Source organism: Strix uralensis, chromosome Z, assembly GCF_047716275.1.
Source record: "Strix uralensis isolate ZFMK-TIS-50842 chromosome Z, bStrUra1, whole genome shotgun sequence".
Taxonomy (NCBI): Eukaryota; Metazoa; Chordata; class Aves; order Strigiformes; family Strigidae; genus Strix; species Strix uralensis.
This window is the reverse complement of record NC_134012.1, coordinates 73,045,567-73,061,015: the sequence shown is the minus strand read 5'-3', so window position 1 is coordinate 73,061,015 and position 15,449 is coordinate 73,045,567. Positions and strand designations below refer to the sequence as shown.

The 15,449-nt window shown below is 40.8% G+C and overlaps 1 protein-coding gene across 1 annotated transcript in view; it reads right to left on the bottom strand.

Annotated features, from left to right (window-relative positions):
• Positions 1 to 14,346, bottom strand: part of MFSD14B (major facilitator superfamily domain containing 14B) — a 33,697-nt gene extending 19,351 nt beyond the window's left edge. Inside the window, exons 1-2 of the mRNA XM_074855015.1 lie at positions 14,058 to 14,346; positions 2,018 to 2,113 (exon numbers count right to left, since the gene is read on the bottom strand). Coding sequence (XP_074711116.1) covers positions 2,018 to 2,113; positions 14,058 to 14,234 — 273 coding nt within the window. The 5' untranslated portion in view covers positions 14,235 to 14,346. The remainder of the gene's footprint in view (positions 1 to 2,017; positions 2,114 to 14,057) is intronic.
• Positions 14,347 to 15,449: the final 1,103 nt, after the last annotated feature.

Sequence of the window (15,449 nt, the reverse complement as noted above, 5' to 3'; positions counted from 1 at the left end):
CCATAAATAAGAGTAAAGAGCATAAGCTTTGGGCAGTCTGTGAACAAAATGTCCTTTGTGGGCCATATAAAGACTTTAAATCTTTTCTTCTCTAAGTGTAGTGTCATGTAACAAACACTACAGTTTTGCTGGCAGATGCCAAAAGAAGTGAAAAGGTAATCTAAAAAATGAATTTTAAATAATCTCAGCTATCACAAAATACATACAATTTCTTTTGATAATAACACAACATTTTAATCTGATTGAATGTTGACAATGACCTGGAGAATCACGACAGGACCACAAAAAAGTTGAGTGATCATGAGTTTTGATCACATTTCCACTTCTGTCCTTTCTACCAGACAAACTTGCTTGAGCAAGAGTGGGCAGCTGGCAATTCAGGGGCTGAACCTAGCTTACAAGAAAGCTCAACATGACTTCTAGTACTACTGCTGATCAGCAGGCCAAGGTAAATTACCACAAGTACATTACAAGACAGAAGAGTACAAAGTATCAAACCAGATTTGAAATTATTTAAAACAAACAGCATCCTTTCAGTGTGTGCAAAACTGATTAGGAATAAAGATGAACACGCCCAAGAACACAGAAGTCATTTACACCTGTGTAAGGTTAAGTTATATGTAACTCAGTGCTTTAAGTTTTCAGTCCAATGTAACAGCCTCCTAAGTGTTCAAGACCATGTAAGAAAGGAACACAACATTCAAAATACAAGACATTCAAGACCACAGTTGTACTGAATCCACATAACTTCAGTTAAATAACTTAGCTTTACATTAGGGGCATTTCATAACACTCCCATCAGACACAGTACAATGATAAATACTAATTACAAGAGAATTAACATTCCAGCTGCATGTGACTAACAGTAAAAAAGTCATACAGAACTATTTCAATTGGAGTACACTTTTGAGGAACTACTGAAGAACCCACCTAACATATAGTTTTATTAAAGTGGGCTTTTTTTGAAGACTGTAAGAATTACTATTTGCACATTACCTCTTTAAATAAGAAGTGTCAAGCTTGAGCAACCAGAAGTTGAGCATTTTGGTTAAAAAAACAAGGAAAGGAAAATAAACTAAACCAAGAAAGACCATCCAGCAAGCTTCTCCATATTTTCATTATTTTGACACTGGCAAGACATCAGGACAGGATGGTCATTTAGTGAGACACCTACTTTATGGAAATCTGTTAACTGTTTATATGGACTTTTTTATTATTAAGCTACATTAGAAAGGTCGGTGATTGTCTTTAGGAAGGCTAGACAAACACTGTTCAAGAGTTATGTAGGTCATTTTATATGGAGCTTGAGGAAGGGAAATAATTAACTCCAAGGTTTTTCAATCCCACAAAAAACTTGCTCATCATGTATTCAAAGTGCTCTCAGGTATTATCTGATGAAAAACTGGACTAACAGACTTTTGATGACTTCTCTCAGGCAGGCCTGATTTCAATGAATAAGACCCATATCTTCAGATGAAAGGCTTCCTATCCTATTACCAAACACTCAAATTATCTATTAATCTGGAAAATAACTGCATTCCAGAACAGATTATATACTTATAAAATCCATTTCTTACATGAAAGCCTTTAATTTTTACTTCAAGTTACATGCTAGCAAAACAGCCAGCTCACAGTCACGTGCAAAGTTTACTATGGGATGCATAGTTTATTCAATTGTTATGACTGGGAGATGAATCGAACTATTAAGTCCTAAAAAAAGCCAGAATTTTCAGAGAGACCTTCATCAATACACTAAACTGATGTTACTCTAAAAGGCAAATAAAAGTTAAAATATTAGTACAGCATTTTGCTAATTTATTTTTTGCTATCTTTTGGTCTTTCAGTGGTCCAGATCTCAGCTCTAGTATACTATTATTGTGCAGTGCTGAATGTTAAGACTCCTGGAATTCAGTTAATGAGGTAAACAGTGTAAAACAAAATAAAACCCCAATCCCTAGGAATTAGCAAATTAACTTTTGTCGTTACTGCCAAGATGACAGCAGGCAGAGATACTTACCGTTAGCATTGGAGTTGTCAAGAGCCCCCAGGCAAAGAATTCTAGAAATATGACCACCACTACATGGTAAACGCTTGGCCGACCAATACCTTGTTGCTAAGAAAGAAAAACACATGCAGGGTTGTACACATCCAGTTCATTAAATGTGCAAATATCTCTTACAAACATGTTTTGAGCATAACCAGCTTCCAGGATGACCTACTACCAATCCCCTGGGAATAATAAGCCAAACAAGGGTGGAGAACAATTATTACAAAATGACTAAAGAACTCCAGGGAACTTTCTCAAGTTTGTTCCCTCAAACTCTTGCTGAATGAAGAGAGCTATTTGTGCACATTCCTCACATCAGCCTGTACTACTCTCACCTCCAGCTTGCCTTTAGGTTTCCTCCCCTTGAGCACTATTCACAACTCTTCCACAGCAGTGTGACAAACAGGGTAACTCTCCCTACTACATCCACAAGTGACAACGAAACAGATCTATTTTATGAAGCTCACATCACTAGTACAACTGAAATATGACAATGTACATAATCAGAAGAGCATCAGTTTTTGTATTTGAAACTGTCAAAGTATGAGAAAGGAAGGGGCAGCTTATGTTGTCTGTACAACTGCTTTCTGTGGCTGCTGACCAACTGATTTCATGCTTGCATGCACCCATAGACTAGAGACCCAGAAGCTGTTCTGCTGGTCAACAAGTAATCCCAGGAAGAATTAGCAAATGATGGCAGTGCTCATGATGCTGTGAAACTGCTAGCATTCAAGACTCAAGGACTGGATCCCAGACGAAAGATCTGGCATCTTTTTATTTAGACGAACCAGGAAGAACCCTTGGGTAAAGCAGATTTAACCAGAACTGCTGCTTTTTTCTCATTTCTGTGTGCCCCTTGCCATAGTAACTGTTTTACAAAGTTTTTGGGTTCCAAATATACTCTTTCCCTTTCCCCTAACACTTGTCTGTAGAAGATTGTTTTTCAGTGTTTCTAGCCAAGCCAAAGCCATTACGCTCCCACAGGACTGGCAATTCTTAGAAAGGAGCAGTACAGCGCTCTCACTGGTACTCCCATACATACCTGAAATTTACCCAAAATTTAAAAGGACACTTCTCTTGCACATTGAGCAATCTAATAATGCAGGATTCAATTAAAGAGACATCATCTAGTGACAAATATCAACCAGTTTGTGTCATTTCAGCAAGTAGAGAGTAAGGAGAACACAAAACTCAGGCTCTCCCACTGAACCCAAAAAAAAAGAAGACAGCCTACAATGAAGGTAGAGCTGAGATGCGTTTGGTGTTTCTCCCCTGCTCAGTACCTTTCATCTAGATTGGTAGGAATTATATGTTTAGAAAACACTTGTTATTACAAAATTCATTTAAGCTAACTGCCTACAGTAGAGTTTTTAAAGAAATCCCTACTGCCTGGACAGTCTAAGTGCCCAGATCTCTAATAAATTTTTTTTAACCTATCAGAGTTTATCAAAACCTATAGCAGCAAACAAAAAGTAACCCAGAGAGCACTTTTTCTAGGTAATAAGATTCAAACTATTTTCTACATTGCAACTTGCTTCAAAGCTTGAGGATTTAAAGAAAGCAGTTCTTTCTCCTGGGAAATAATATGGTAATACCATAGATCAAACATGGTCTCTGGGAGGCTGATGACTTTCAAGCATTAACATTTCTCTGTAGGTTACCATGCAATTTTTAATCTCTAAATAGCAAAGACTCCAAAGATTACAGGGCAAAAAAATCTTCCTTGTGTAAGAAGTCTGCAAGTACTTCCACATAACGTAATAGGATAACAATTTTAAGAGCCTTTTTTCCCCAAGATGTATGTCAGTCAGACTAGCACTTAACACAGATTACACTGAAGTCTGAAGAACCTTCCACAGTGGTTTCCTCTTGAAAAGGCAGATTTTACAGTAGAGAGTAAGGGACTGCCCAGCCTTTCTCCTGCCTTTATCTCTCCCCTGCCTCTATATCACTAAACATGATTCTGGACCAAAACCCTCTGGTTTGCATTCAGCAAACAGTTCTAATGCCACTAAAAATGAACTTTTGGAGTGTTTTTTTGGGTTTTTTTTTAATAATGCAAATTTGATTTAAGATTTACATGGTTTACCAGAAAGATGATGTACATACATACTCAAAAAGACATACATGTTTTTTTCCTCGGAAGTCATTTAAAAACTTCTGAGAAAGAAAAGTATTTTTGCTGTACTGTGCCTAAATGAGTATTTCCTGGAGGTTAAAACAGTCTGCAAATCGTTTGTGGTAGTACCATGCGGCTTACAGACAGTTGCACCAAACTACTAAAAAAACCAGAAATCTCTACAGCCTTTGGGATTCAAGACATAATGTGGAAAAGTGGAATTTAAATCCTGACAGGAACATGCATCTGTCAAAATTAAGTCAAACATTCCACATCAGATATACTAATAGCTACTGATCTATGATCCACATAGGCTGTAGTTGATGATTTTCAGCTTTCTTTACAGAGCCCTAAATGTCTAGATTAATTCAAGAACACTTGTGCAAATGGCTGTATCAGGAAACTAAAATCATGCAAACAGGAAAATTCACTGACATTGTCAAACGGACCAATGCAGACAGTTACTTCTGGATGTCCATCTTTTCTGTAGGTCCTAAAAACTCTTATCACAAGAGCTTTCAATTTTTAGTCAAGCATCAAGTTATTTTCAAGAAAAGAAAACAGCTTATGATTTATCACACACACAGCCTGGACCACTGATAAAAACGCAACAGAATCACAGAGTCGTCTAGGTTGGAAGGGACCTTGAAGATCATCTAGTCCAACCTTTAACCTAGCATTGGCAGTTTCCAACTACACCATATCCCTCAGCGCTATGTTGACCCGACTCTTAAACACCTCCAGGGATGGGGACTCCACCACTACCCTGGGCAGCCCATTCTAACACCTAACAACCCGTTCTGTAAAGAAATGCTTCCTAATATCCAGTCTAAACCTTCCCTGGCGCAACTTGAGGCCATTCCCTCTTGTCTTACAATAACTCTTTACTTATTTTGAAATCAAAGAGCTTTCTAAAAATACTTCACACTTGCTTTTAAGATGAAGCTACCCCAGAATTAATGGGTGTGGCTCATTTATATATTGAGAAAATACTTTGCAACAGAATACAACTGCATGCAATTTACATAAAGTATGAACTTGAGACACATGCAAAAAATGGTTATAAACTTGAAGTACAAAGTGCTTTAGGTTTCTTGAACTAGCCAATATGGGGACAACCTACTGAATTCTTTATGGTTTAAAAAGATTTAAATAGAATTTCAGAAATAGCGCAGATCTGGTCAACATACAAGTTGCTTTCATCATCCCTTGCGCCCAAATTTTAAAGTGTTAATGTTAAAAATTAAGTGCCCTCAGGAAAGTCTTAAAATCTGTTATGGGCTTATTTTCTACCCACTCAGACCTTCACATGACAGCCCAGTGTGTGGGCTGAGAAACTATGTATGAACATTATGACTGGTTCAAATGCAGCTGCTGGTCAAGCTACTATACTTGCATAAAGAATAATGAGCTAAACATTACGTAATCTCAAATACTTAACAATAACAGTTTACAGCCGTCATTATAAAATCCAAAGTCCTAAAAGTTCTAACAAAAGTTCTACTATTTTTCCAGTTTTACACTTCTGCTCCTTTTATGCTTCCTTTTTGCCCATTCCCAATTCTAAAACCCATTTTTCTTCTGCCTTTATTGGAGGGAGAATAAACCCAAAAGTTAATCTGAAGACAACAGGGAGAACTACTGGGATGCAATACAAACTTTTTTTTTTAAAAGGAGAACACAGCTGTTGAACGTTAATAAACCCATGAGAAGACACCAAGATCATAAATCCAGCTGGCGAGGAATTGCTCATAGAAAGGTGGAAAAAAATTGCAATATAGTATCAGTAAGAATACCTAACCTTAGACATTTTGAAGGACAGCTAGTACTATTCAACATAAAATACTTCACAGCAAAACGCAATTTTATAGCCAGTCCCAGATCTTCAGAGCAAGCTAGAATTGACAGTATTCTTTTATTCACACAACTTTTAGGTAACTATTTATCTGTTAATTCAAATCCGTAATTTAACAACTAAAATTGTTTGAATGGCTGCAAAAGCACCTTAACATCCGATTTCAAACATGCTTAACTGTTTGTTTCTCGTAAGTAATGTGCTAATTTCAGAGCAAAAGCACTTCTCACTGTTCAAATCCTGAAGTCCTCTAGAGCGCTTTTTCAAACTTTTTACATTTCAGTGAGGTCCATATAGACCTGATAGGTAGATTAAAAAAAAGACTCAAATGGATAAATAACAGGATTCTTTTTTCCTCCCAAGAGGGTGAAGCAGCAGAGCCCACTACCCACTGTCCTGGGTTTGAGTGAGTGGCGGTGGTTTCTAGTAGCAGGGGAGGGGGCTACAGCAGTGGCCCCTGTAAAAAGCTTCTCAAAGCTCCCCTGGCTCCAAAGCGGACCCACCTTTGCACTAAGGCCAGGCTAACTAGCGACGGTGGCTGCACATCTGTGATGATGTATTTAGGAAGGGGAACCTGGGAGGACGAGTTGTAGTTGTGAGGAGCTGAGAGGAGAACATCTGTGCAAACACCAAGGTCAGTGGAAGAAAGGAGGAAGGGGAGAGGTGAGCCAGAGCAGAGACTCACCTGTATCGTGTGGTGAGATGGCAGGGCTGCCCCCCATGGGGGTCTACAGCGGAGCAGATGTCAATTTACGGCCTGTGGGGGGCCCCATGACAGAACATGTGACTGTGCCTGAAGACGGCTGGGACCCTGTGGGAAGAAGCCCCCGCTGCTATATTTCAGCACTGGGAAGATTGCAACATGCAGGGGTGACCCATGCCAGAGCAGCTAGGGAAACACTGCAGCCCATGGGAGGGACTCATGTCAGAGTTTGTGGAGAACTGTCTCCTGTGGAATGGGAACATTGCCAAAAGTTCCACCCCCTGCCCCAGTCCAAGGTGGAAGAAGCAGCAGCACTGACCACACACCCCTATTTCCTGCCCCTGTGCTGTTGGGGGAGAGGAGGTAAAGATATCAGGAGCAAAGCTGAGCACAGGAAGAAGGGAGTGGTGGGGGGAAGGTGTTTTTAAGACGTAATGCTTCTCACTGTCCCACTCTGTCTGTTAAGTGCTGTTGTTAGTGTCTGTATTAAATATATGTTCTTTTTTTCTTCCCCTAACGAGTCTGTCTTTTACCTGTGAGTGTAAAGCGTGAGCCACCCCTCCCTGTACTTATCTCGATTCCTGAGCCTTCTGCTTTACTTTCTCCTTCCCAGTGCTGGAGGGGAAGGGGGGAGTGAGTGGCTGCATGATCCTTGGTTGCCCTCTGAGCTCAAACACCCACAGAGCTGGACACCCATTCTTCATCCGAAGAGTTTCAATACCCAACTGGAAAAGCCCTAGGCAACCTGCTCAGGCCTCACAGCTGATCCTGCCCTGAAGAGGAAGATATCTCCCTAAAGTACCTTTCCAGTCAAAAAAATCCCATTATCTCTCAGGTAAGTAACAAACTCAAATTGAACTTCTCAACAGACAATCACAGTAATTGCCTTTCTACCCCCACACCCCCCTCTGTGAAATTCTGTCCCACAGAGCAGTAGAGACTCTCAAGAGAGCCTGCCAGTTGCTTGTTCTACTTCCAACACAGAGACAACTTCGCAAACAGCACTCACTGTCCTTCTATAGTATGTAAACCAACATTCAAGTGCATTAGTATGAAGAGTTTTCTTACTCTTTTAAAAGTGTCTACAGAAACATTTTCCCCCCACAAAAATTAACTGCTACAAGTACATTTTTTACACAACCACCTGCACTGCAGTCCACTATGTAAACTCTCATGTTTTCAAGAAAACAAAGAACAGAATCAGTAAAACACTGAGAAACATGCTTCCATGCACGAAACATTCAGACTCTGCATTTCCTTTCCACATTTATCTTCACTGCTATTTTCTTTGTTTCCCCCCAAAATTCAACCATTTCAAATGCAAAATTTTGCTGGTATGCTTCACTACATCACTATTTAATCATTTTAGCTTATTCTAGCGCAAATATATTACACCACCAATACATCTCACTATGTTATGGATGCTCTTTTCTCCACACATATTACCCAGGTAGCTCCCTAGGCATATTGCATATTTACCTTCTATTGTCTTTAATTTTCAAACAGAACTATTTAGGAACCACCTTAATTCCAACTGTTCCCCACAAATGCCCCATTTGCTGGAACTGGCAAGAATTCACTCAAGTGCAAAAAGCACCCTGAAGACCTTAGCTGCCTGTCACATGAAGCTATCACCAAGTGATTGTGGACGAACCCACATGTATGCAGTGCAAAAATACACTGAACACAAGTAAAAGTTCTTTCCACAGCCTTTAGCATTTTAGGTGTGCTTTGTGAGCTACAATGTAAATCATAACTAATTCATTTTATACATTGCCCAAATCTGTGTTTCAGTTGCAAAAGAAATACCTTAAGCAGACCTGTATCTGGACAGTAAGATCGTGACACGCTCTCTCAAGAAAAAGCTAGGCTAAATCATATTCCACAGGTCTAGAGTACCAGAACCACAACTCATTCAAAATGCAAAAGCCTGTGCAGATTCTGTAAAGAATAATTCTGCCTTAAAAAATTCCTGCAGTTCTCAAAAGAACATGTATGGATAAGGGAGATCAGGTTATTAAGCCTTCTGAAAATTCAAGTACACATACTCAAAGACGCTCACCAAAGGAGCTTAAAGCAGAAAAGTGTACAAACTCTTCACGGGAATTAAAAAATAAAATACAAAAAAGTAGAAAAGAAACAGGATCAATTTAAAAAAAAAAAAAAAAAAAAACAACACACAAAACAATCCTGTTTTCACAGCAGAGAGAAGTTACCAGATGAGTCCCAGTGCTCCATCCAAGGCCTATGTAGTTCAACACATTCATAACTGAGCTGGAAAAAGGGTAAAAGCAAAGTGACAAAGTTCACTGATGACAAAACACAATTCACATTAGAAATGTTCTTCACCATTGCCCTCTTAACTTCAGAAGCTGATGGAATCAGTAAAACAAATCAAATTGCACATTAAAATTAATATAGATAAAATTAACCATGCAAACATGAAAAAACAATTTTAATTCCACATATAGGATGACTACTACTTAGGAATGTGGTCCTGGAGAAAACAGTTCCATGAAAGACAGCAATTTAGCATTTAGCAGTGGTTTACAAAAGTATATGCAAAGATACACCCCGTTAGAGAAAAGATTTTCATTATACTACTGCATAAACATGTGATGTGCCTGCCTTGCCAACCCTCTTCCTCTGGTGTTCTTACCATTTTTATCAGATTTATGTACGGATTCTCCCTCTTGTCTCATGACTGCTTGTTTCGTTCAGAAGCTTTAAGCGATACACATTGTTGAACAGTCTATTTTACAGAAGCACAAGTGAAAGAGGTCCACAGAAGGACAAAGAACATTGCCAAAGGTATGGAGGAATGCTGAAGTAGGTTCCTCCAGGCTGCAGTCAAAACATCTGCAGAAAGATACAGCTGGGAGTTACTGAACTAGGAATGACATGAAGGGTGTGAAAACAATTGTCACTGCCGCCTTATGCTAAAATACAAGAAAATAAGTAAAGCAGGACCCAAGACAGCAAGTTTAAATTGTATGGCACTTCACATAATTTACTCCCAGAGTCTAAAATGTCTTGCCACATCATTTTTTCTGCTGGAAACACATTCCTGTTTAAGTTTAGACTGGACAAGCTTACAAAGCAGAAATCTTCTGAGGAGTGTAAACCATGAAAATATAATTTCTGGTTCAGTCTTTGAGGCTGACACCATCAAGAGTAGGAAGAGCATCCAAGAGAATAACTGCCATACACACTGCCACATGCTGAAAGCTCAGCTTTAGACAGTACTGTATTGTCTAACTACTTCTTACAGAAATAATATATAACAGCATATTATAGTACACCAAATTGCAAGCTGATTTATCCATTGCTGAAGTTTTCCTCCTAAAATGTAGAAGAATGTACGACACTGAGAAATTCCTCTAAAAAGCACAGACTGCTTAGTTAATTCACATGCTTCTCCAGGGGACAGGCAATTAATTACTCAAGCTCATTGCCCAGTGGTTAAGTTTGGATCTTCAGTATTAAAATATCAAGTCTTATTTATATAATTAAGGTTCTATTGCTCTAGCCTAGCATACTTCTCTCTGAACACAAAACCTTCCAGATTGCTAGAACCTGGAGGATCAGTAACAGCAAACTCAGAAAAGCAAAAGTGCCCTCTAAGCATCAGTATAAGCAAAAGTGACTTGTTTTTAAAGACAGCAGCTCATCACTCCTGGTAATGGTTCAGGCTCAGGGTTAATTTAACATGGGAAAATTCAGAATTATATTGGCAACCCTGAGAAGGCAGCACTGTTCATCTCTTAACTATCCTGATTTAACAGGAAAAACAGTGCTCCACAAAGGACTTAATAGCTAAACTGTCAACTAGCAATTCAGTTAAAATCCTACAAGCAAGAAATTTAAGGAACCAGCTTAATGGACTGGAAGGTGCTTCAGTAAAGTCTCGTAACATCTAATCATGCTGCCTCAGTTTCACTATGCTATATTTTTAATGAAGTATTAAAAAGAAAAATGCTAGCAGTAAGGGTAAAAACCTTTGGCAATTCTTTGGGTGTATACCAGTTGTGCTTTGCTGTGTAAAACAGTTTAATGAATAATGGCTGGCAAACTTCCAAGATGAACAGTTTTAACCCTCAGAATGCTTTCATTATGTTTCTAAAAAACACAGCGGTCTTCAGCTTCACCATAGCTGAGGCGTTTTATAGTGTCCAAGAACATGAAACTAATGTATGATTGATTCTCAAAGAGGTACATAGGTTTGTGGACTTCTCCCATTAGAAGCACTTTATTTAGACAGTACGGTACCGTACTTTACTAAAAATCTTCCTTAGCGTGGCATTACTGACAATAAGTTGCATAGAAATGAAGTACGTGGTATGAATCTTCTGAATGTCATGCTAAGTTTTATACTACCCGTGTTCATAATTCAGGTGGAACAAGATTACATAACCAGTAACAAAACATCCACAGCATCATTTACTTCAACTGCTGAAGATCACTGAAATTGGTGTGATACAGCCAACAGAAACTGGTTTAATTCCAGTGGGATTTACCTAAACATACTACTGTTCTTATCAGTTTTGAGCCAGTAACTCAATTCATAGAGTCATTTGTTTAGCATTTGAGTTGTTCAATTCAGTGAAGTCAATGCATTCAACAGGGTGAAGTTAGCTACAGATAAATCAACAACCAGAAGCTTGTTACTCTCAAGCTGGAGGGGTAGAGGTAGAAAGCCTTAGCAACCTGATAGACTTGGTCATACTCTTCCACTTTGTCCTACCAATCTGATGTAACAAAATAATCAGAATAAAAATTAAAGGTAAAACAACCTTCACAGACCAAAGCATCAGCTAACCAAAATTTCATTTCTTCAGCAGCAGTAGCCCAAAAGGCAGGCTTCCACTTTCAAATGCCAAAGATGCACTCCCACTGATATGAATGAGATCTCTGCAATTACATCTAAAGCCATGATCTGGTCTCTGATTTAAGTCTGAATAAGCTCTTTCAATAAAGTCTAGGCAGAGAGAGTTCTAGCAATGTGACAGCCACATGAGAATCACGGGAAGGTGCAGGAACTGCAATAAAGAAGTAGGAAACAGCCTGTTCAGTCAGGAATTGTGAAGGACACCCTAAGCTGATGTAAGTATAATTGTATTACTGCTATACCAATGTATAGAAGATAAGGCTAGAGCCCCATGTCTCTTTCTTATAGGAGCTGTATTATGGGAACACAAAGTCACTTAAGGGCACAACGAGGAGGGAGGGGGCAAAAAAAACACCCAGGAAGCAAAACCTGAGATAATTTCATAAATTAAGAATTTATGTCATTGAGAATCTAAATTTTCAAACTGATAGAATATTTGAAGTACTCAAAAGCATTATTTCAATCCTTAATCCAACTATAACACACATTTCATCTATTAATAAAAAAACAGGTTAGTGCCTTTGTCAATTACAGATTTATTTTCCATTTGAGTTGTACTCTTCTTCAAAGGTAAAGAAATCAAAAGTTCTTTGATTTTTTAAAAATTTCTCTACCCATACCCTCCATTTACTACCATCTGCTCCTCTTCATTTAAATTAATCTGTTTTTCTTCTATATAATGACATACTTTATTTCTTTCACCACATTATCCATACTGATAGAATTGAAAGCTTACATTTTTTAACTAAAAAGTTAACAGGCTTCTTCTAAAGTTACCTTCCTGTTCTGACTTCCAATTGGGTTACTGCATCATATATATCTAGTTCTAAATGGGAGCTGCTGTACACAAACCTAGAACAGCAAATACAGCAGACATCAGTCGCACTTCCTGAAGGAGTCCAATCTGCTTTTTGGAAGACATAACCATTTCTAAAAGAGAACTGAAAGGCTCGTATACAGAAGTGATCTGTTACAAGAAGCGTGAAGCAGTCACTTCAGAATTAATTTACATAACATAACTTCACTAATTAATTCCACAGAACATTTTTTTACATCTTCCCTGGGTTAATCACACTCTAGAAGTACCTTAACACCTGCATCAGATAAGAGTAAGGGACAAAGAACCTACTGATATCAAGCAGATGTTTTCAAGATTATTTTTTTACATTTTTAAGCTCCAGGCATGATATCACATTAATGCTACACTATTAACACTCAGTTAAACATATTAGAAGTTCATTCACTTCACATTAACATAAAACAGTAAACTATCCTCTCTCTAACAGCAGATGATGCTTATCTGTGGGAGGGTTCGTGACACATGTAGCAGATGTCAGCTCCCTGACACAAACTCAACATTATAAAACGTCTTGCATAAGCAATGCTTTCAGCATATCCAATTTTGTGAGTAAACTATTATTAAATACATTATTCACCCGAACATGAATATAGGCTAAGACAATATTAATAGCTAGTAAGTCAGGTTACAAATACAACTTACATGATTTCAACTTGCCAAAAGAGATTTATCGTGGCAAGACTTCTAGCGTTGTATCTGTACCCCTTCAAAAACAGTCAATGACAATGTTACTTTGAGCACTCCCCTCGTTTCCTCTACTCCCATCTTATGTTCCGGGCTCACCACCAACAAAATAGGGTTGGTTATATCGTCTCATCTGGAACGATCCTGCCTGAAACAAGTCACCAATCCCCACCTACTGATGAAAGCTCAGGGAGTGTCATCTCAGATTTGTTTTTAAGCCACCTTGCAAGCATGCACGTACAAAGGGAAAGGCTTAAGCCACTCAAAAGTAGTTTCTGCTGGGAAGTAATTACACACCACTGCCACACTTACAACTTTCCCAGAGATGCTTTCAAGTGAGCACATAGACCACTTCACAGCTCCTTTTATTCACACAAAGACGTCTTAATGATTAACATAGTGGGAAGAAACGAAACAGAAAGAGCAGTAAAACTATTAAAACTGCACGATAACGGTTTCAGTTCACCAAGAGGCACCGCCCAGAACTCCAAAGGAAAACTAAGCTTTACGTCCAAGCACCTCGGATTTATATATTTTAAAACAAAAACTTATTTACAACCACCTGCTTACAGATGTCGCCTCTGCCCGGGATGAACGAGTAACGAATGTCCCGGGCTGGCAGAGACGAGGCAGCGCGCGCGCGGCGGGAAGACCAGAGCCGGTCCGGCCCGGCCCGAGGTGCCGCCAGCTCTAGTTAGCGGAAGCCCGGCACCCCGCCGCACCCCAACTTCCAGAAAGCTCTAGGGCCGCGGGGGCACCCGCGGGACGCTGTGCGGGGCGCGGAGGCAGAGCGGGCACCGGCCGCCATGGGCCGCCCGGCCCGGCCCGGCCCGGCCCTCACCGCGCCCGCACGCCCCCGCCCCCCGCCGAGATCAGCGCTCCCAGCTCCGCCCCGCGCTCACCGTGCTGCCGCCGCTGGACTTGGGGCCGACCCTCTTCACCAGCATGGTGCAGCCACCACGCCTGGCGCCGCCGCCCTCACTCGGCGGCGGCGGCGACACTACCGCCGCCGCTTCCTCCTCCTCCTCCTCCTCCTTCTCCGGAGCCGGGGCTGGCGGCGGCTCCGGCTCGGGGCTCATCTCGCTCCTACCATCCTCCCGGAGAGGCCGGGACAGGGGAGCAGCGGGTGCGAAGCGGGCTGGGGGCGGCGGCGGCCCGCGCCTACAGCGGCCTCCTCCTCCTCCGCCGCCGCCGCCGCCGCCGCCGCCGCGCTGCCTGGGCGGGGCGCCGCCGCCGGGCCCGCGTGACCGCGCGACCCCACCCTGCCCCCTCGCGGAGCTGCGCCCCGGCGGCCGGGAGCCGCGCGCCCGTCTCTGCGGCGGGTGGGGACGGAAGTGCCCGCGGCGGGGCCGTTAGCGGCCGAGGCCCAGCCGGCCGCCCTGCCCGCCGAGGTGCGCCCGGTGACGGCTCCCAGTCTCCCTCGGGAAACTGAACGTTCCACACTAGCGTCGTGCGTGGCTTCGTTAAAGCTTGCTGGGCCCCTCAGCCCTCCGTCGTCGGGCAGGTGTAATTGAGAGCTCAGTTCCACGGAAGTACTGTAGAACTGCTTACTTTTCAGTTCACCAAATGTGTGCAAATGGAGTATTTTGAGATAATGTAGTGTGGAAGTAAAGATTGTGACTACTAACAGACCATGAAAAAATCAGTACAGCAGCCCAGCGGCGCATCCAGAGTAAGCTGTGCACCAGAGAGCTCAAAGCGGCTGCGCGCGGCTAACGCTTTCACCCTGCAAGTGCCTCTTCCACTTCGACGTGTTACTGGGGTCAAGCCACTGTCTTCCCTGATACCTCAGTTGTTCCCTAAGTAACAAGCTGTTCACAGGATCAGAACTTTCCCAGTTTGCTATAATGATAAACACTAATTTTGAATGCCATTTTTTGTTTGCTGTGTATGTATTTTGTCAGTGTATAACAACCAAAATACTTGCTAAATACAGCATATTGTGAAATTTATCTTCTATAGTATGTTATACAACAATTTAATAGACGTTCTCTTTTAGCAAAGTAGCATCTGTTAACCTGAAAGCATTTCTCTATATGACTTTCTTTTGAAGCTCTGTTTTGTTTAAATTAAATATCAGCATTTTAAGAGGAATGTTGGATACTGTGAACTAAGATACACAAGATTCTATTTATTACATAGGGATTAGTAAATCAACACATATTCTTTAAAATTACTTTTCCTAGCCAGCCCAAGCCAATTATATGTAGAATGTCATGCTTCCTTTCCACTTTTTTGTCCTGGTAGCCTAGAAACCTTACAAAACCTTTAATTTCTTCAAAAGTAGTCACCAC